Source organism: Terrapene carolina, unplaced genomic scaffold, assembly GCF_002925995.2.
Source record: "Terrapene carolina triunguis isolate 2854851 unplaced genomic scaffold, T_m_triunguis-2.0 Scaffold833, whole genome shotgun sequence".
In the NCBI taxonomy this organism is placed as follows: Eukaryota; Metazoa; Chordata; order Testudines; family Emydidae; genus Terrapene; species Terrapene triunguis.
Window position 1 is genome coordinate 3,735,954 of NW_020665184.1, and position 21,327 is coordinate 3,757,280.

Consider the following 21,327-nt stretch of genomic DNA (forward strand, 5'->3'; position numbering starts at 1 on the left):
TACAGGACAAGATGCTCTGGAGATTTGTGGATTTAAGGCCCTACAAGGTACCAGCCCAGCTGTGTCCCTGCAGCGTGTCTCCCACTCGAGACCACTCCAAGGGGCTGATAAATGCTGTCCCGGGGAAGGGGCAGAGGGGCCTATGGGGACCAGACGCCTGCATCTGGGATTCCACATGAGCTGGTGAATGAGAGAAGAGAAGGAAGAGAAGAGGCACAGTGAGGCTATCCCAGGGGCAGATCTTGCACATATGGGGCATTGGGGGAGGGAGCTGCGTATGGGAGGCTAGTGTTACATGGGCAGCGAGGCCATGAGATCAGCTGGACCAGTTTCTGAAGAGCATTTAAAACCAGGAGGGTTGTTTTAAGCAGCTCCCTGGAGCCAGGGATGGTGTCTGAGGACAGAGACTGTGTATGTGGAGGAGAAGGCAGCCGCAGCATCTGACACGTGCTGGAGTGTGGAGAGCAGAGACTGAGGTTGCTCATAGGGAAAGGAGCTGCAGCGGTCAGGGTAAGAGGAGATCTACTGCAGGGTCGTGGCTGTGGCTTATCCTACGGGTGTGGAGTAACTTCCTTAAAGATGAATGGGAAAGAGGTATATGAAGAAGAGCGGGGATGGGCCTTTCCTTGCTCATTTACTGCTTCTGTTGGGTTTGTTGCGTGTCTTGTCAAGGTGCTAAGTGCTTTGTTGCTTGCTCTCTTGTGCTCAGCTCAGCTCCAGGATCCTGTGGCACCTGCTAAGGCAGTACCTGCGCAATAGCCTGAGGGTACTGAAAGTGAGAGGAGCTCTCTACTCTATGAGAAAGCATGAGTTCCTTTCCCCAGCGCTGCTGCAGGCACTCGGGAAGCAGTGTCCCAGCCTCTATCATCTGTGCCTGACCCAGGCTGACCTCCGTCGGCTCCCATATGACTGTATACCGTCTTCTCTAAAGAGCATGAAGCTGAGCCAGTGTGAGATCCCAGTTGTGTGGTTCCAAAAATCTGCATCTCCAGAGACTCCCAGAGTCCTGCCACAACTGCAGCATCTCATGATCCATAACGTCTCTGCCTTTTCTGATCAGCATCTGCTTAACATATCATCTCAGACCAGCCTAAGGACACTGACCCTCTCTGGAACCTACCGGCTGACGGACACTGGAATTCAGAGAGCAGCCCCATATCTGGAGGACCTGGAATGCTTGGTCCTGCGCAAATGTGTCATTACAGATGCTGCTGTTCACTTCATCGGGCGTCACATGAAACAGCTCCGCTCTTTGGAATTCAGCAATACTTGTTCCCTAACAGATGCAGGCCTGGCTTGTTTAGCAGCCTTGAAGTGCTTGGAAACCCTCCACCTCGAGTCCAGGTTTAAGCTTTCCCCCGATGCCATTGTTGCTGTGTGCCAGGCACTCCCCCAGTTAAGGAATCTCAATTTAGATGGGATTGACTTTGAAGACCAGACAATACATAAAATTCAGGCAAGTTTGCCCAACTGCCGTTTCTAATGTGCTCCCTGACACACGTTCTGAGGCGAAATGTTAACAGTGGGGAGTTGTATGGAACACATGAGGGTGAGCTGTGGGGTGTTCACCCCGCTGAAATAACTCCCAGAATTGCTTCTTCTGGACAGGGTTGTACTCCCAGTGTCAGTTGCATTTATCGGGAGGCAGAATTTTCTCTGGCTAAAACAATGAGGTGAGCAGTGTATGGACAAGGACATCCTGACTGCTTGTATCACCTGAAAACAGGCCAGCAGAAATTCAGTTCTGCAGTCTGCTTGGCTGGGCTCCTGAAGTGACCTCTCACCTTCTCCTACTAAGAAAAGAGCAAGGCCCGGTGAATAGGTGGCATATGAGGACCAGTGACCCTGTGAGCTTATTTAAATTAGAAGCAGTTTGGCAGCAGGGGGTTTCTCTTTTAAGTTTAACCCCGTCTCACATTAAACATCAGGCAACAGGTGAATTATCCCCAAGCACAAGGGAATAAGTCAGCTGTCGTCCTGACGCACAGAAGGGTTTGGCTACCCAAAGGACTCTAGATAAAATTTAACTCAGGTCAAAAGGCATTAGCCACATTGCTGTGCTATGAGCATACTCCAAAACATGCTTAGTAGGAAGTGGACAAAGGATTGTGCAAACACACATTTTAATTGCAGGGAACAGAACCTTTAAGGGGAAAGAACCCATCATGTCCATTTCACAAACACAGACACCACACAGGTCGGTGCATGTGCGGCTTGTGTTCTGTCCCGCAGGGTGGAGTGGTGGGGGTTCTGCTGCGACCCCAAGGATATGTGGAATGTGGGGGAGGGGGAAGTATAAGGAAGTCCCAGAATGCATTTGTCTGTGTGCTGCAGGGGGAGGCAAGCACACACCTGTTCAGCCTGAAGTTCAGTCAGAGATCACAGCATGTCTGTTTGCTCCTTGAGCAGCACCATCATCTCTGCCTGTCCATTTTTCCTGTCCTTGCTATCGCTCTGCATTCTGTCCTTGAGCGTCACCCTCCAAGCCTGGAATCTGACACAGCAGAACCTTACAGGACCTCCTGCAACATGTCTTCCCATGTCCTCTTCTTTCTCCTGCTTATCTGGCCCAGCTGCTCTTTCAGGGTGGATGGAGAGACTGTCAAGGCCACGCTTGCAGCGGCAAAAGAAACAGTGGACAGAGGTACTATTGTGAATGCATTCACGGCCCCACAAGTTACAAGCACAACATTCTCCCTTCTCCTTGGGATTCATAGAGCTGGGCAGCAGTCCTAGGCATGATGAGTACATCCTGGAGGGCGGAGCGAGTTGGGTCAATAACTTGGGGTAGCTCACAGGCATCAGTATAAGCAGATGGGGCAGTTGAGCTGAATACTGTCACCGTTTCCCACAGGCAATGGAGACTTTAGCGTATATCTTGCTCCTGAGGGTAACGGAGGCAGAAAGGAAACGGCCCTTCTCCACCTTGTCCCAAGCCATCTGTCTGTAGATATCTACATTTCTATGGCTGGATTGGAGCTGTGCCGGCACAGCTTCTCCCCAGAGACCCAGGAGATCCACCACCTCCTGTGTACTCAAGTCAGGAGTGTGTTTGGTGCGTGGAACCAGCATGGTCAATTGGGCAGATGCTAGGTGAGCTCTCCATGCTGAGCACACAGGAAATGAATTTAAAAGGTATGTGGTGAGTACCTGGCCACCGGACAGTGGAGTTCAAAACAGTGACTAGAGCGGTAGTGGTGTGGCATTGTGGGACACCTCCTGGAGGCCATTAAAGTTGATGTAATTAACACAGTGTCTACACTGACACTGCATCGTCATAACTATGTTGACTTAAGTGCTACGCCTCTTGTGGAGGTGGAATTCTTAAGTTCACGTAGCGGGTGATTTACTTTGTCAGGAGCATCATTATAGGGTAGATGCTGACCAAATAAGATTGACGTAAGCCACCTTGCGTTGACCTAACTGTAGCATAGACCAGACCCAAATGTATGCGAATAACTAGAGCATAGATCTCAGGTATTATATTTGAGTGATATTAGCAGGCTGCCATCAGCCAGATCCTGCACCTGGTTTGTTGGGTTACATTGCTTTGCATGGCTGCTTGTGCCTTCTATTGTTTAAATACTCCCTCATCTTTACCTGCTGTTACAAAGCCCTGAGTTTGTGTTAGCAAGTTTTGGCTGACATTAAAATGGTAGCTGTTATGAAGTTTCCATTCTAGGACACACTGAGGTTTTGAATCTGCTGAGTTGTTATCTGTAATCAAATGTAAAATTTATTTATAAAATAAACATGCTTTTAGATCTGTAAAGTCGTCTCATGCTGTCAGGTTTTGACTGAAATGTGGCAATAGTCGACTTGTGGTTTTTAACAGATCAGTGATACTGCTTGTGTTGTATGGAGAGACCCACCTCTTCCCCCTTTACCTGGAGCCTCACCCTTTTCTCCCCCTTCCCTGGGGCCCTGCTCCTGTTCTACCTAGTGTCCCCCCATTCCCCCCCCCCCCCCCCCCCCCCCCACCCCGTTCCCCCCTCCCCCCCCCCCCCCCCCCCCCCCCCCCCTGCCCCCCACCCGAAAGAGGCTCTCTCCCTTTCCCCCCCCCCCCCCCCCCCACCAGGGCCCCAGGCCACAGCAAGGAGTGAGAGCTCCCCCAGCCCTGAGGCTGCGGCAGGTAACAAGAGCTCCTCCAGTTCTGGGGCCACAGCGGGGGTCCCAGTGCAAGGGCTTCCCCTTTCCCCCTCCCCCCAGCTTCCCCTGCCGTGCCCACCCAGTGCTGCTGCCAGGGAGCGGGGTCAGGGCGTAGGGTCTCTAGGGCCCCCCAGCTGGCCGGGGCCCCTGAGTACAGGCCCCATAGGCCCAGTGGCTAATCCGCCACTGCCCCTTTTCTAGACTGAAAGCATCTTGTCTAATAGGCGTTATCCAGGTGTAACTACATTTGAAATACAGCTACATAGTCAATATTCACAATTTCAGATACAAAATCACATCATGTCAACACCCACCACGGGCCTTCGCGATGCTTTCTTTTAATTAAACAGTCAGATTCTCCTGATCCGCACCAGTTCTAAGTCAGCTGCTAGGCACCGGCCAAGGCGGAACACCGCCCCCCCCCATCCCCGTGGAGGGGGAGAGGCGAGCGACACCCGCCACAGCTGGGGCGATCCACAGGAAGGGCCCAGCTTGCGTCCAGAGTTGCACCCAGCCCCACTTCGCGCCCCAGCCCTTAGAGCCAATTCTTATCCCGAAGTTACGATCCGGCTTGCCGACTTCCCTTACCTACATTGTTCTAACGTGCCAGAGACTGTTCACCTTGAGACCTGCTGCAGATATGGGTACGGCCTGGTGTGAGATTTACACCACCTCCCCCGGATTTTCAAGGGCCAGTGAGAGCTCACCGGACGCCGCTGGAACCGTGACGCTTTCCAGGGCTCGAGCCCCTCTCTCGGGGTGAGCCCATTCCAGGGTGCCCTGCTCTTCACAAAGAAAAGAGAACTCTCCCTGGGGCTCCTGCCGGCTTCTCCAGGATCGGTTGTGTTACCGCACTGGACGCCTCGCGGCACCTATCTCTGCCACTCTGGATTTGGGGATCTGAACCCGACTCCCTTTTGATCGGCTGAGGGCAACGGAGGCCATTGCCCGTCCCTTCGGAATGGCACTCGCCTATCTCTTAGGACCAACTGACCCCGTTCAACTGCTGTTCACATGGAACCCTTCTCCACTTTGGCCTTCAAAGTTCTCGTTTGAATATTTGCTACTACCACCAAGATCTACACCTGCGGCGGCTCCACTCGGGACCATGTCCTAGGCTTCAAGGCGCACCACAGCGGCCCTCCTACTCGTCGTGGCGTAGCTCCCGCAGCTCTCATTGCTGGCGACGGCCGGGTATGGGCCCGACGCTCCAGCGCCATCCGTTTTCAGGGCTAGTTGATTCGGCAGGTGAGTTGTCACACACTCCTTAGCGGATTCCAACTTCCATGGCCGCCATCCTGTTGTCTATAACAACCAACACCTTTTCTGGGGTCTGAGAGCACTAAGTTGTCATGGGATAAGAGGGAAGATCCTTTCATGGATTGAGAACTGGTTAAAAGACAGGGAACAAAGGGTAGGAATAAATGGTAAATTTTCAGAATGGAGAGGAGTAACTAGTGGTGTTCCCCAAGGGTCAGTCCTAGGACCGATCCTATTCAACTTATTCATAAATGATCTGGAGAAAGGGGTAAAAAGTGAGGTGACAAAGTTTGCAGATGATACTAAACGGCTCAAGACAGTTAAGACCAAAGCAGACTATGAAGAACTTCAAAAAGATCTCACAAAACTAAGTGATTGGGCAACAAAATGGCAAATGAAATTTAATGTGGATAAATATAAAGTAATGCACATTAGAAAAAATAACCCCAACTATACATACAATATGATGGGGGCTAATTTAGCTACAACTAATCAGGAAAGAGATCTTGGAGTCATCGTGAATAGTTCTCTGAAGACGTCCATGCAGTGTGCAGCGGCAGTCAAAAAAGCAAACAGGATGTTAGGAATCATTCAAAAAGGGATAGAGAATAAGACGTAGAATACCTTATTGCCCTTATATAAATCCATGGTACGCCCACAACTTGAATACTGCGTACAGATGTGGTCTCCTCATCTCAAAAAAGATATACTGGCATTAGAAAAGATTCAGAGAAGGGTAACTAAATGATTAGGGGTTTGGAACGGGTCCCATATGAGGAGAGATTAAAGAGGCTAGGACTTTTCAGCTTGGAAAAGAGGAGACTAAGGGGGGATATGATAGAGGTCTATAAAATCATGAGTGATGTGGAGAAAGTGAATAAGGAGAAGTTACTTACTTGTTCCCATAATATAAGAACTAGGGGCCACCAAATGAAATTAATGGGCAGCAGGTTTAAAACAAATAAAAAGAAGTTCTTCACACAGCGCACAGTCAACCTGTGGAACTCCTTGCCTGAGGAGGTTGTGAAGGCTAGGACTATAACAGGGTTTAAAAGAGAACTAGATAAATTCATGGAGGTTAAGTCCATTAATGGCTATTAGCCAGGATGGGTAAGGAATGGTGTCCCTAGCCTCTGTGTGTCAGAGGGTGGAGATGGATGGCAGGAGAGAGATCACTTGATCATTACCTGTTAGGTTCACTCCCTCTGGGACACCTGGCATTGGCCACTGTCAGTAGACAGGATACTGGGCTGGATGGACCTTTGCTCTGACCCAGTATGGCCGTTCTTATGTTCTTATGGCTAACTTCTCAGTTAAGCCTCCCATTGCAGGCCTGTGTTTTTATATAAACAACAAATTTGTCTAATCTGCTGTTTTCCTCCTTTCCAGGTATAGGGTTGTGCAAGAAGCTTTCAGATCAAACAACAAACCTGGAAGGCACTGAACCCGTGTGGTGAAATCTACTGTGCATCTTGGCAACAACTGCCCTGTTTGCCCTGGGCTGACATTGTGTCTTTGTGGTCATACAAAAGTAAGACCAGTGCAAAATTCAGGGAAATAAACAGTGGTGAGAGCCCCAGCCTTGCATTGGGAATGGTTTCAGGCCTGTTTGTTTAATACCTACTGTGACCCCTTGGTGCCAACTGGCAGAGGGCACAGAGGGGGTGCATAGGATTTCAAGGATTCCCTGGGTCAGACATATGCATAGTAATTCACCAAAGGGTGGCATGTGAGGTCTCCCCTGAAAGTTCACTGGTCATAATCATGGTGAAATGTATGTAAACATATTATATACAAAGTTATGTATTTATACTGAAATGTGTGTTCTTCAGGTATGTAAGTTAAGACAGGTCACTAGAAGGCAATAGACAAGTTCTGGTCAGGCAGGGGATAGTAGACATTTATCTCCCTAAGTGGTCATTGAATATTGCATATCTTACAATACAAGTCTGTTTGCATACGGAGCTACCAGCTAATCAAGATTTCAAAGTCTACAGGAAATCTCAAAATCTACAAGAGGGAACACAGCGAAGTGTGTCGTGTTTATGACTAAAATCAAAGAATTAGTCTGGTATATCAGGAGAATGCAAGGAAACACAAGGTATTATTCACAGAGTAGGCAAGCTGAGTGTGTGGCTTGTTTAATTGAAAAGGGATTACAGCCTACTGGCTGAAAAATGCTGGTGAGCAATACTAGCAGACATGATAGTAACTAGCTAAGTAAGTCATCTAGGTTCTAGAATGCATGTTATAATTTTATTTTACTTGTCACCATTTGTTTCTAATACCTCTGCTTGTGACCATTGAAATCTCTGCTCTTTATTTCATAAACTTTTACCTGTTGTCACTATTAACATACCTCTGTGCTGAATGTTAAGCAGAGTGTGATCTGAAGGGAAATGGGTAAGCTGGTGTTGGTAGCATCAGATCTGTGAATTCTGCAGGTGTCCAGTGGACCAGGGGCTGGTCACTCCAGAGTGACACACAGGGGTTAGAGTGTCTCTATCACTAAACGAGAGAGAGCAAGGCCTGCGTAGGCCTGGAGGGGAGTGCCTCCGTTGCCCATGGCTGCGGGGAGGGGTTGTGGAGCTCACTCTGAGCTGGCACAGACAAGGCTTCCTCATGCTAAGCAGAGGTGGTAGCGAGGGGCCTCACAACCCGGGCACCCTGGGAAGCGTCACACCTACTGATACATGTTTATCACAAACACAAAGGTTTAAGATAGAGTAAAGGCTGCAAGGAACTATGTTGCCTTCTGTAGCATCGGCCACTGCCGTATCTGGTCCCTTTTTAGCTACAGACATGAAAACAAATTGGCAAAAATGAAAATCAAAAGCACAGCAAAATCAGTCAGTCCAGCTCTTACCACAGTTCGATGGGGCCAGGCTGGGACTCTGGAATCTGTAAGTGCGGTAACTAGGGGCGCTGCCACACCCCCAGCTTGAAGTGGTTTCCATTATAAGGGTTTACAGTTTGGTTCAATGTCTCTCAGTACCCCCGCTATAAACATTGTTCCAGCCCCCCTGCTGGAATCAAAATGTTCTCTACAGTTGTTAACACTGGGATGTTTGCAGTCCGCCAGCACTGTGTGCTGAACAGTGTAATTTAATATTTGTAAGTCCCAACTTGCCAGTTTCTGAACTGAGACTTTTTTATCCCAGGGCACCTGCGGAACATGCACGTACTAAGCATGGAATGGCAAGGGAACAGCAATTCTACGTTTCATGTACTAACTATCAGACCGTTCAGCTGCATTAATGTATGGAGTCTGGGTATCACAGGAGTCCTAGGGCTGTGATGGCAACTTCCTGAAACTGTAGATACCACTGTTTAGTCTATGTGAGCATCATATGACTTTGGGCAAGTCAGTTCTCCTTCTCTCTGCCTCTGTTTCCCCTCCCACCCGTTGTGTGCCTTGTCTGTTTAGAACGAAAGCTATGAGGGCAAGTTACTGTGCATGTCTGTACGTCACCTGGCATAGAAAGGTTCCTATTTCAGACTGGATCTTTGAGTGCTATCATAGTACAAATAATGGCTAATATAAACAGCACAAATCTAGCCATATGTTAATGAGCATTACATCAATAATTGCGTTTGGACAGCAACATTAAATGAATATAAAACATTCACCAGATGAATTGTGACTTAGCTGGAAGCAGTTAAATTTTACAGTGAGATACAGCACAGAAAAAAATGGAAGAATTCAAACAAACCTCCCAAGATTTCTCAAGGGGCGAGATTATTAAAGGCACAAGTGATGGGTAGACAAATAACTCCTCCTATTGCAGGGGTTCTCAAACTGGGGGTTGGGACCCCTCAGGGGGTCACAAGGTTATTACATGGGGGGTCGCGAGCTGTCAGCCTCCACCCCAAACCCCGCTTTGCCTCCAGCATTTATAATGGTGTTAAATATATTAAAAAGTGTGTTTAATTTATTGGGGGAGTCACACTCCGAGGCTTGCCATGTGAAAGGGGTCACCAGTACAGAAGTTTGAGAACCACTGTCCTATTGCCTGTGCAAGGCATTTAGGCACCTAACTGCCATTTGTGCCTTAGTTCTATCAGTAAAATGATTCCGGAAAGATGACCTGAGGCCCATGTGTGTTTGTCCTGGACACCGAGGTGTAAAATCAACCCAACGTCTTTGCAACAAGATGTCTTGGAGTTAGGAGACAAGGGACAGTTGAGACCTCACAGTGAAAAGCTCCTTGTTTTTCCAAGTTCCATCATTCAAAAACGTTGCGTGACCTCAAACATTACAAATTACCATGAGACTCTGACTAAGCATGTGAGATTTGGGGCTCAAATGAAGCTTTTTTGAGAGTTGGAAAAGGGGTTGAAAGAGCACTTAGGACTTGATTCTCCTTTATCCTGCCCCTTTGTGCAGGCTTTTATACCAGTGCAAAGGGAGTGCAAAACACTACTGTTCTGATCTGATTGCATGTTGCACCACATTAAATGACTGCACGAGGGGCAGGGGAATTGGGTACCTAGAACTGAAAACGCTTTAATTACAAAGTAAGGACTATAGCTCCATAATACATATATTTGTAGGACAATGATCAGCCTGGGATCCATTTTATCTTCTTGTGTAAGCATGTCCACTGGGACGCCGCCAGTTCTGTGTGGAACAATTCTGTGAGTGCTTAGCAACTGCTTTCCAAAGTCAAGAGTGCTGTGATTTTCTTCCAGAAAGACGGTTCTGAGCTGTTGCTTTCCAAACCCTGCTTTTGTGACCAAGCTGGGTTTTTTCTTACCTGCATGAGGAGAGCAGCTTCAGGAACCAGGCATCTTGTATTTTTGCTCTTGCACAACTTAAAATTGACCAAGAGAGTTTTGAATAGAAAGAGTGAGCTGGTTGGCCAGCCGGGACCTTTTAATCTGTTTGAGCAGAGAAGTTATCAGGACCACGTTTGAAATGGAAGCAGTCCAAACGGCCAGGGCTAGAGGGCAAGTTGCCTGGGACGTGGTGTGAGCACTGCAGGTTATACATTAACCTCTGGATTGAACATTCCCAGTGGAATTGTGAATTCTCTATTCTAGATATTCCAGTGAGCAGGGTTCCACTTGGCCATGTTCTAATGCCATTGCAAGTCACCTCTGCCTCCCAGGCATCGTTTACAGCATGGACAAGGACAGGCTTCAAGATGAGCTGCACATTTTTAGAGGTAAGCCCTCTTCCTTCCCTTCCATCCAATAGCTGAGAAACGGGTCTCTAGACCAGATGAATGGGCAGTCACGGGATAAGAGGGAAGCTCTTCTCACGGATCAGTAGCCGGTTAAAAGATCGGAAACAAAAGGTAGGAATAAACGGTCAATTTTCAAAGTGGAAAGCAGTAAATAACGGGGTCCCCCAGGGATCTGTACTGGGGCCAGTGCTGTGCAACATATCCATAAATGCTCTGGAAAAGGAGGTAAACAGTGAGGTGGCAAAGTTAGCAGAGGATACAGAATTACTCAAGATAGGTCAAAAACTGGGAAGAGACACAAAGGGATCTCACAAAACTGGGTGACTGGGCAGGAAGATGGCAGATGAAATTCAGTGTTGAGAAGTGCAAAGTGTAATGCACGTTGCAAAACAGAATCCCAACTATCCATAAAAAATGATGAGGTCTAAATTAGCTCTTACTATTCAGGAATGAGATCTTGGAGTCACTGTGGGGAGTTCTCTGAAAACATCTGCTCAATGTACTGCAGCAGTCAAAAAAGATAACAGGATGTTAGGAACCATTAGCAAAGGGATATACACCTCTACCTCGATATAACGCTGTCCTCGGGAGCCAAAAAATCTTAGCGCGTTATAAGTGAAACCGCGTTATATCGAACTTGCTTTGATCCACCGGAGTGCACAGCCCCACCCCCCCGGAGCACCGCTTTACCCCCCGCAGCACTGCTTTATATCCTAATTTGTCTTATATCGGGTCGCGTTATATCGGGGTAGAGGTGTATAATAGGGCAGAAAATATCATAATGCCACTCTATAAATCCATAGTATGTCCAGACCTTGAATACTGCATGCAGTTCTGGTTGCCCCATCTCAAAAAGGATATATTAGAATTCTTAAAAGTACAGAGAAGAGCAACAAAAATGATTAGGAATATGGAACAGCTTTCATAAGAAAACAGCTTAAAAAGAGTGGGACTGTTCAGCTTAGAAAATAAATGACTAATAGGGGGATATGATAGAGGTCTATCCAGTCATGAATGGTGTGAAGAAAATGAGAAAGTGTTATTTATCCCTTCATGTAACACAAGAACTAGGGCTCACCCAATGAAATTAACAGGCAGCAGGTTTAAAACAAACATAAGGAAGTACTGCTTCATACAACACACAGTCAACTGTGGAATTCATTGTCAGGGGGTGTTGTGAAGGCCAAATGTATAACTGGGTTAAAAAAGAATTAGATAAGTTCATGGAGGATAGGTCCATCAGTGGCTATTAGGCAAGATGGCCAGGGGACAACCCCAGTGTTCTGGGTGTCCCTAAACCTCTGACTGCCAGAAGCTGGGGCTGGACAATGGGATGGGTCACTTGATAATTGTCCTGTTCTGTTCACTCCTTCTGAAGCACCTGGCACTGGCTGCCATCGGAAGGCAGGACACTGGGCTAGCTGGATCATTGGTCTGACTCAACGTGGCCATTCTTAGGAGTCTGCTCTCTCTGCTGCTGCTGAACGGATGCAGCAGAGAAGTCTTTCCTTACCCTGACCTGCGAGAAGGGAGATGAGCATCTCTGGCCAATTCAGTCTTTGGCCTCTCTGCTCTGACAGGCAGGCTAATTAGTGTTAATTGTGCTGGGCTGTTTGGGACGAGGATGCTGGCCCTGCTGGGAGCTGTATTTTATGCTTTTCAATGAAAGGGAAATAGTTTGTTGGCAGGTGAGAGAAGGAAGTGGCCTTTCTCCCACTGTAGAGATGTTATTGCTTTGAATTAAGACTCCTGGGCCCTGGTATTGTGAAAGGTCTGCGAGTGTCCGACTCGAGACACCTCAGAGGGGCTGAGTTGTTTAGCGGGGCTGGGTTGTTTAGGCACTCAGCATTGTCTGAAAACCGGAGTCCCCCTTAAGTTGTCTTAAACCGGACACGACAACCAGAATGTGCAGCCACTCTCCAAAGGCTGAGTCACAGGCCTAATTTCCCTGGGATGAAATTGGAATGTTTGTTAAACATCACTTAATGATGGGGGGAAAATAATCCTCTAGAGGGCACGTGTGAAACAAAACTGTAACCCTAGATACTTGGTCACAGTCTGAATGGAAGCTTAAACCCTTCCATTGTTTGTGATTATTACCAGCCATTATAAGCACATTACAGTCATGAGAGGAGTGTCTTGTGGATGGTGAGAAGCTTGTAAGCTCTTTGGGGCAGGGCCCGTCTCTGTTCTGGGTTTGTACGGTGCCCAGCACACTGGGGTCCTGATCCAGGATCGGGGCTCCCAGACACTACCGCAGTGAGGCTAAGAAGAAAAACCTGATAGATAGCTGTAAGTTGTAGTTATAAACGCCCTATCGACCCCTATACCAAGCAATTAACCATCTAATTTAGGGTTAATCATTTATTAACCCTTTATAAATGGGACCTTCCTGCAAAGCCGCTGCCAAACCTGTCAATCTGTGACCCTTCGCAATCTTTCTTCTGTTCTAAAGACAGGAACTACCTCCGGCAGAAGCTGAGATCCTCCCGCACAGTCTACTTGCTGCTGGCGCTTTCTTACCTGCTGATCCTCATCCTGTTTGCGGTGTCGCTCTCCAGAGGTACCGTGTGTGGGGCCTTCGGGAGATGAAACGTTTCCCGTCATTAATGAGGAAGGAAGTTGGGGGGACTCAGAGAGACCCCGGGGGTCAGTGTGCTCAGAAGCCCTGGGGTCAAACCCTGATACTGTCTCCTTCTGGGTCCTTGTTCTTCTTTGTCTTGCCAGCGGCAGAGAGCTCATCCAAGAGCCCCACTGCGCTGGGTGCTGCGCGGACTCACGGAGCCAGCCCCTGCCTGGCAGAGCTCGCAGTTAAACTGACACAGGGTGGGAGGGGAAGCAGCTGCCCAGGCCCCCCCAGCAGGCCAGGGGTAGAGCAGGGAATAGAATCCAGTCTCCTGAGTGCCATCCGTGTCCCCTGCCTGTCCACCTTGGGAGCAGGGCCCTCGCCCTCTCGGTGTGTCCCTTTCTCTCCAGCTGCAAAGCGGGGGTGGTATTGTATGTTGCCCTCTACCTGGCGAGGGAGGCAGGTGAAGGTGAAGGTGTGACGCTGTAGCATTGTTACAGAATGTGCTCTATTGATTATCTTCATCAATCAGGTAAATGAAAGCCTTGCTCAAAGGGAGCCTGCTGGGCTGAGAGGGGGCGGAGGGTGATAAATTAGGTCAAACTTGTTCAACCCTTCCACTGCCTCACACTGAGGTCTTGTTGCTGGTGCTGGGGATGTTCTGCCGGACGTAGCTGGCAGCTTGAGCACTAGCAAGAGGGTTACTTCGTCAGCACTCACCAGCCCAAAAGGGAGCCACGTCCTAGCCTCCTTGAGGCCATAACCCCAGGGCCAGGCGGATCCTCAGAGCTTCATGTCAGGACTTTTCTGTGCTTGGATTTTTGCACTGATGTTATGCAAATCTCTAGTCACCTTTCACGCCAGCACCGCTACGACAGCATAGCTACCCTAGTGCACCAACGCTTACTCTGGGGGACAAACCCTTGGAAACACCCACCACAGCCTTTGCAAAGCCGCCCGCCCCTTTCTCCCCTGGTACCTTTGGTTCAGGTCACGGTTGCTTGGAATTTCTGGTGCCCAGTGGGGATTGTCTAGTGGCAGTTTTTTCCTTTGTGTATCCCAAGGTGTTTTTGTTTCCCACCAAACCTGTTAAATCCTGCTTCCTATTCCAGGCTGAACCAGGTTGTAAACCCGGGAGAATTAGTGCATTAAGGTGCCCAGATCACCTTGCCCTGTGATTGGCTGTAAGGGCATGGTTTTGGCTTTCCCCATGGATTAAATAAGCCTTTTTGGAAGGCGTTTCTAGCACACACAAGTGCTGGTGAGCTCACTGGGTAAAGGGTGTTGAAACCCAAAGATGACTCAATGCCTCTCAGACATAACAGGGTGGCAGCAGGGTCAGATAACCTGGCATGTGTGTTCTCTCTCTCTCTCTCTCTCTCTCTCCCTCCCTCCCCCCACCCCCCGATTTTAGTTTCAATGCTCTCTTCACAACTTAATGAAATGCGCAATGAAGTGAAACGGAATCATTCCAGCAACGATTTCAAACGTAAGTACAGGGCATTGCCCTATGCCCCTCCCGGCTCCTGCTGCCTCTGCTGTGCCCTCCCCATTATACGAGCCTCTTCCTTCCCAGTTCCTCTTCCCTCCCCTGCCCTCTGCTCTGCCCACCTCCCTGGGTTGCCCTCGCTCCTTCTGGCCACAGCTGCTGCTCCCTGCTGTGATCATTACGTTGCAGGGTATCTGTTCAGTCTCTAGCACCAGGGATCCTAGCAGCAATTTGGGGGCATTACCTCTTCTGATTTTCCTTGGCTCACTTCATGCTGCACACAGGGGATCCCGGCTTCTGAACTCTTTATTTGCTTTGGAGCCTGGGCCACAGCTTTCTTCTATTTGTTAGACAGAAGCAAACCCCTGTAGTATTGTGACTGGACAGTTCCAGCAATAACCGCTGCCTTGGAAGTCAGGTCCTTGCAGAGCTGGGGTTGTGCTGTCATTTCTACACAGGACAGGATATACCTGCCCCACTTGGTGTCTCTGACTGCTGGTCCCTCCCTTTCCCAGTGTTCCCGTGCGGACCTGATGCCCGGGAATGGGAATACTTCAGTGGGAAATGTTACTTCTTCTCCTTGCGTGAGACATCTTGGCAGAGGGCGAAGGTGCTGTGTGAGGAGGAGCATTCACGCCTGGCCATCATTAACAGCCACAGCAAGCAGGTAAAGACGAGAGAGTCTGGATGGAAAACCTCTGAGCTTCTTTCTCATGGCTTGCCTTCTCTCAAGGGCTCTTTGTCATTCCCGCGTTCTTAGCACCCACAGGAACTAGCTGCTTCCCCCAGCTACCTCTACGTCACCCTTCTGTGGGTTCCCAATGCTACACGTGTAACGACTCTCTGTTGTGGGTGGCCGGTGGGAATTGAACATGGCAGCACCACCTCTGAAAGGACAGGCTTCTACCAGTTGAGCTGAAGGAGCAACTCCATTAGCAGTCCTAGGCTTTTGTGCTCTTTGTGCCAGCCACATAAAGGGGATGTGAGGCCCTGGCCCTGTGTGGTACATGCTCTGTTATGGGTCCCTGGATGTATGTAGTGACAGAGCCCTGTGAGGTGTGTTACACATCGAATAGACACGGCTCCACCAGCCCCGCTTCTGCTGTGATGCAAATGAAGAGTAAAATGGTGCTGATCCTGGTAAAGGAGATGACTCTGTGCTTCCTCCCCCACCCCACTTCCGGCCGCAGAATTTTATCATGTACAGGACACGCAACCAGCGCTTCTGGATCGGCCTCTCAGACCAGAACTCAGAAGGGGAGTGGAAATGGATCGACGGGAGCGACTCCACAACTGGTTTCACGTGAGTGCGGGGCCGACCCCTGCTGGCTATCGCTCTCCCTCTTCCTCAATGCCGCAGGCCTCCTGCTGCAGAAACAGCCTCTGTGTCTGTGGAGAGAGCCCGAAGGCATGGGGCTGGGCCACAGCGGGGTAAGATCAGGTCATGGGAAGCCGCATGGGGCGTTGATGTCCAACTTTCCATGGTGTGTAAGGCTGATGGTTTTCACCAGCAATGGGCCTACGCTTCAGTTTCTGAGCCGAGCATCCCCCTAACTCCAGGACACGCTGGCTTCAAATCCCCATTATGTGCAGCTCAGGACCACCTCCAGCTTTGACCCCGCTCTGTCCCCTGCACCCCGTTCCTGCCCCTCCAACTGTAGCCCCGCTGTGTTTAGGTACTGGAAGGAAGGGGAGCCCAACAACAGCGACCAGAATGAGGACTGTGCGCACGTCTGGACCTACGGGGAGTGGAACGACGTGCATTGCACATACGAGTGCTACTACATCTGTGAAAAGCCTGCCCCTCCGTGAGCAGACCGGACCAAAGCCACCTCCCAGCCACACTGCCTGGACCTGCAGGTCAGTGCAGAGAGCCAGCGCTGCCTCCTGGTGGTGACAGAGTTGCAAGCCAAGGTCCAGTACTTTGAGGCTGTCAACATCATACTAATCTTTTTACTTTTCCCCCCACTCTTCTGTTCTTAATTTATATTCCCTTTATCTGTGTGTCCATTTCCGGTCAGTTCCTCCATGGGTCTCTCTCAGCCATTGGGTCCGTATCCTGGGGAGGACCCAGAATGGACCTCCGATGCTAAAAGTCTGCACCTCTACAGTGTGAGCCTAGGGCTGATAAAAAAAAATGTTTTCAAACAAAGACATTGTTGAAAAGTTGCCTTCTTGAAACCAAATTTTAAAAATGAGTTTTCAAAATGGTCTGGGGTTTTTACTCCCCATCTCCATGCCACTAAATGAAAAAAAGAGGGGGAAAGGGTGAAAATGGGAAAAATTTGAAACCAAAAATTTTGGGTAAAAAAAATTTTTTTTTAAATGAAAAGTTGTGAAGTTTTCAAAAATAACCAAATTTTCAAAATCCATTCCAACCCCCCCCACCCCCAAATTGCATCTGTTTTCATTTTTCAATCAACTCTGGCTGTAACAGACTCGTGTCCTCTGTGGGTTGGGCACCTCGGTAACATCCGCAAACTTGTGGGTCACGCGTGGATGCACTTGGAAAGTTACAGGAAAACAATGTGCAGTGTCTGCTGAAAACCACAAGAGGCCGCAGTGTGATCTGAGCCCTCCCTCTTTTTAGCAGGTGGCATAATGAGAGCACAGGGCAAAGTTTGATGCAATCAGGGGGCAAGTAGCCAATTTAGGATCGATAAGAGCAAACACAGATTTATCCAATGTGTGATTCCCTGCCCTCAGGGAGTCAGGCACAGTCCCTAGGAACAGGGTGTGCCCGTTAATAGCATTTATAGCCATCTCTGCAAGCTCTGATCGTGGAGTTAGAGGAATCATAGTGGGGATTAGGAAGAAATTCTTTCCCTCTGTAGCGCTAGTTATATTGGCAAAGGGGAGGGGAGGTTTTTCCTCTGAAGCAATGAGCCGTGGCCACTAACGGAATAGATGGACCCTTGGTATGAGATGGGGGTGATCCCAGACTAGCTGGGGCAGTGGCCCTCTCGGATGTGAATCCTCTAATGCTCCTATATAAATTCGGAGTTAATGGCCGCCTCTGCAGCTCTGTTAGCTTCTGTGGATTTGTTAACTCCACAGCTCCATAGGTGCTGGGACGAGGGGTGCTCCCACACCGCTTACCGCGGTTTCCATTATATGCAGGTTGGCAGTTTGGTTCAATGGCTCTAAGCACCCCACAATACACATTGTTCCAGCCCCCCTGCACAACTCTGAGGTCTCTTCCCCCACCCTCCAAACCCTGGTGCTGTTTCCCCTATGAATTCTCTCTCTGTGGCATGTGACTCTCATATTCCCTACATGGGGAAAGCTCCTGGGGTCAGATAATTCTGGTGGTCGGAAAAGTCTCCTGCGAGGGACGGTGACAGATACATCTCTCTGAATCAGACATGGTTTGGTTCAGCTGCAGCTGGTCTGGAAATTAGTTCCCTGTGAAAAACTTCATTTTTGTCAACATTTGTTTTTGAAAAATATGGGGGAAGTTATTGAAACCACCCTCCCCCCCCCAATAATTGTTTTTCAGCCAACAAAAACCAAACACTTTCCATTTATAACCAAACGATTTTACCTGCACATCCCTCCCCCGCAAAAAATATTGAAAAAGATATCTTGGAAGATAATGTCCATTTTGTCAAAAAAGACATTTTCCATCCAAAAATAAAACTCTTGATGGAAAATTTACAGCCAGCTGTAGTTACAACCTGTATGCACCAGATGGTGCCCTTCAGCCCACAGCAGAGCGCTCTAAATGGAAAGTGGCACTCAGCATAAAGCCAGCTTCCTTTGCTCTCTCCTGCGCTTTCTGTCCTTTCTTCATTGTACACTAACAAAAGAAATTGAACAGGCTGCAAATCGCGGGCCTAACAGTAAAACTATTTGGCTGGGGGGCTGTGGCTGCCCTGCCACCCTTGAGCACTGTGGTGATAATAAATAATTAATACTACCTAGCTCCTCTCATCAATCAGTCTAGGTGACTCGTTAGTCCCATTTTACAGACCTGCATTGTACATCCCCTTAGTTCTCAGCACTCTCAGCAGCTTACATGGGGTTATTACGTTCCTAATAAAAACAGCCGAGTTGGAAGTGAAATGGGTGATGTTGAATTCGGAGCCCCTGGCGCTCTGAGCACCCACCAGTCCCATTGACCTTGCAGATCAGACATCCCCTGTCTGGATTAGGACGACGCACATGAGGTAAGAGTGACGCTAACACGGTTTATTAGGGGTGTTACGGGAGCCCCACGCATGGAACAGGACTCCTGTGTGCTGGGCGCTGTACAAAAGATTCTTGTATACAAAACTAATTAATAACCTCTGATGTACAAAGCCTGTTTTCCTGGTGAAGGTCTGGGGCTGGATTCTCCAGTCATGTACCCTGGCATAAATCAGGGCCTGCCCCTTACAGCAGCACCTCGAGACCCATTGTGCTAGGTGCGGTACAAGCACAGAGTGAGAGAGAGCCTTAGAGGCAGGCTGGGGTGGTGTCCCGCTCTTCTGTGTACCATGGTAGCAGGGCCCCATCGCGCTGCGCCTGACACAGTCCCTGCTCTGCAGAGCTTGAAGTCTAAAGAGGCGAGACAGAAACCAAGGCCCAGAGAGAGGATGCAACGTCACGCAGAAGGTCAGAGGCAGCGCTGGGAACTGAACCCAGGTGTCCTGGCTCTGCCCAGTGCCCCAGTTGTGAAGGCTCAAGTGCCAGCGCGAAGGATTTGAGTCGGATCCTTCTCCTGGAGTAAGAATATCTTGCAGACAAGTCTGTCACCTTTGTTCCAGTTGGAGTTTGAGGGTAAAAGCGACCAGTGGGCTGTGCCTTGCCATGCCCCGACCCTGAGAGCACGGAGAACCACCCCATCAAAGGGATGTTTAGCATACACAATAGCTGGGATGGATATGAAGGTGACAGCCACTTTCTACATCCCTTAGTTTGGTTAGGGTTGGGGAGGATGCACACTTGGGGGGCTCTGTGCACATGTTAAATAGCCAGGCAGCTGCTCTACCCCATGGGGCCGATACGCTCTTCCTCTGCGTTTCATTGGTGGACAGCGTTGGCCAGAGAGTTATACGGGTGAGTCCCCCGAAGGCTGGGGATTGGGAGTGGTTGGCAGGTGCCATTGGCGGAGTCACCAAGCAGAACAGTGCATTGCCCTGCCTGTACGCAGGTGGGGCCTCGCTGTGAGGTCTCCACCCCCTAATGTGCTGTGGCCTTCAGAGGGTCAGTCTGTCTCTTCAAGGTGGAGTGAGGCCGTCTGGGAAGCCGGGGCCCGTTGTTACTCTGGCAGGGGCTAGCGTGAGTAGGTGGGACTGGCTGGAGAATGCTGAGGTTTCCCCACACACTTCATCACTCACAGAGCGGAGAGGGTCCTGCTCAGCGAGGGGCAGTGGGCTGCGCTTCCCCAGAATCTCCTCCGGCAGCAGGGCCTTCCACGGTGCCGCCATTACATGAGATGGATCACATGTTAGAAACCTCAGCTCCTTCATCTGTAGCGGCTGCCTGGGGAAAGATTTTGCCAAGAAGCTGCTGCACTCCAAGGCCTGGCAACAGCATGCATTGCAACTGCCAGGGGACGCGTACTGGAAAAGGCCACGGCTGGAACGGCGAGCTCTAGCCAGGGGGACTAGAAAAGTACCTGGGGGCTAGAGCGGGCCAGAGAATGGGCAGGATCAGCTGTGACAAGTTAAAAAAGAAACTGCAAATTTCACCCAAACCTTTTGAGAAAATTTTCAACACAACAAAACTCAAAACAATTCCGGTTTGGGTCCTCCTCCACCCTGCCTCCCTTCTTCCCCATTCAAAACAGGAGGGAGAGAATGAAAACAAACAAACACACACACACGTTTGCTGCCAAAATATCTAAACTTTTAGTTAAACCAAACATATTTGTTTTTAGATTTAATTTAAAAATGGGGTGAAGATGTCTGATGAGGGCAGCAGAGGCCTCGCAGCGCCAGCCGTGGCTGAGCACAGGTCGGGGGCGGGGGGAGGCAGGAAATGGTGGGCTGGGGTCGCTGCTACACCCTGGCCAATGCTGCCCAGGCCGGGGGGGGGACACACGACCTAAGGGACATTTCAGGGCCTTGGTCCCAGGGGTGGAGAGCCCCTAGCGAGAGTCACACACCTGCTGCACATGGGCAACCTCAGGCCCCCCAGCTCCCTCTGCTGGCCAGGTGCAGGCGCTCTCCCAGCCCGGCCTGCACAGCAGGCTGGGGCAGAGACCCAGGGCTGTGTGGTTACTTCTCTACCAGAAATAAGGGCTCCAGTAAGGGGGCCCTGTGCACCCTGGCGCATCTGACACCCTCCCCCAGGCCAGTTTCAGCCCCGCTCCCACCTACCTGCTCCCCTGAGCGGGTCCCAGGGCCCCCAGTTATATCCCAGGTAAAACCCCAATCCATGAAACAGAGAAAAGGGTCTCTGGGGAGTGTGTGTGGGAATCTGAGGGGTCAGGATGGGGCAAGGTCCAGGGGGCATAAAGAGGGGTCCCAGGGAGCAGGGTGGGGGTGGTTCTGGGCTTTCTCACTGTTGAGAATTTTCTTCAGTTTTTTGTGTGTGAAAATGTTGGCAAGAAAAACCCTAGAGCCTCCCAGCCACTTCTCTGCACACCCCCCTTCATCCCCCCACCCCCAACCGCTAGGGGATAAAAGCAGGTGGGGGTGCAGGGGGGTGGAGGGTGCGAGGGGATAAAAGCAGGTGGGGGTGGGGGG

General features: G+C 49.8%; 2 protein-coding genes across 2 annotated transcripts in view; both read left to right on the plus strand.

Moving 5' to 3' along the window:
• The window catches only part of FBXL12 (F-box and leucine rich repeat protein 12), a 13,689-nt gene extending 12,041 nt beyond the window's left edge, over nucleotides 1–1,648 (plus strand). The window contains exons 2-3 of the mRNA XM_024212545.3: nucleotides 6–47; nucleotides 710–1,648. Of these exons, the coding sequence (XP_024068313.2) occupies nucleotides 6–47; nucleotides 710–1,483 (816 nt within the window). The 3' untranslated portion in view covers nucleotides 1,484–1,648. The remainder of the gene's footprint in view (nucleotides 1–5; nucleotides 48–709) is intronic.
• Nucleotides 1,649–10,344: 8,696 nt separating this feature from the next.
• Nucleotides 10,345–16,807, plus strand: LOC112115467 (hepatic lectin-like). Its single transcript, XM_024212543.3, has 6 exons — nucleotides 10,345–10,577; nucleotides 13,054–13,161; nucleotides 14,579–14,653; nucleotides 15,169–15,320; nucleotides 15,844–15,956; nucleotides 16,330–16,807. Exons 1-6 carry the CDS (start codon nucleotides 10,535–10,537, stop codon nucleotides 16,463–16,465), a joined length of 627 nt encoding a protein of 208 aa, XP_024068311.2. The 5' UTR covers nucleotides 10,345–10,534; the 3' UTR covers nucleotides 16,466–16,807.
• The last annotated feature ends 4,520 nt before the right edge of the window (nucleotides 16,808–21,327 follow it).

Coding starts and splice junctions, on each gene's coding strand:
- LOC112115467 (XM_024212543.3), top strand. CDS start 10,535: ATGGACAAGGACAGGCTTCAAGATGAGCTGCACATTTTTAGAG. Junction 10,578..13,053: donor TGAGCTGCACATTTTTAGAG/GTAAGCCCTCTT, acceptor TCTGTTCTAAAG/ACAGGAACTACCTCCGGCAG. Junction 13,162..14,578: donor TGCGGTGTCGCTCTCCAGAG/GTACCGTGTGTG, acceptor CCCCGATTTTAG/TTTCAATGCTCTCTTCACAA.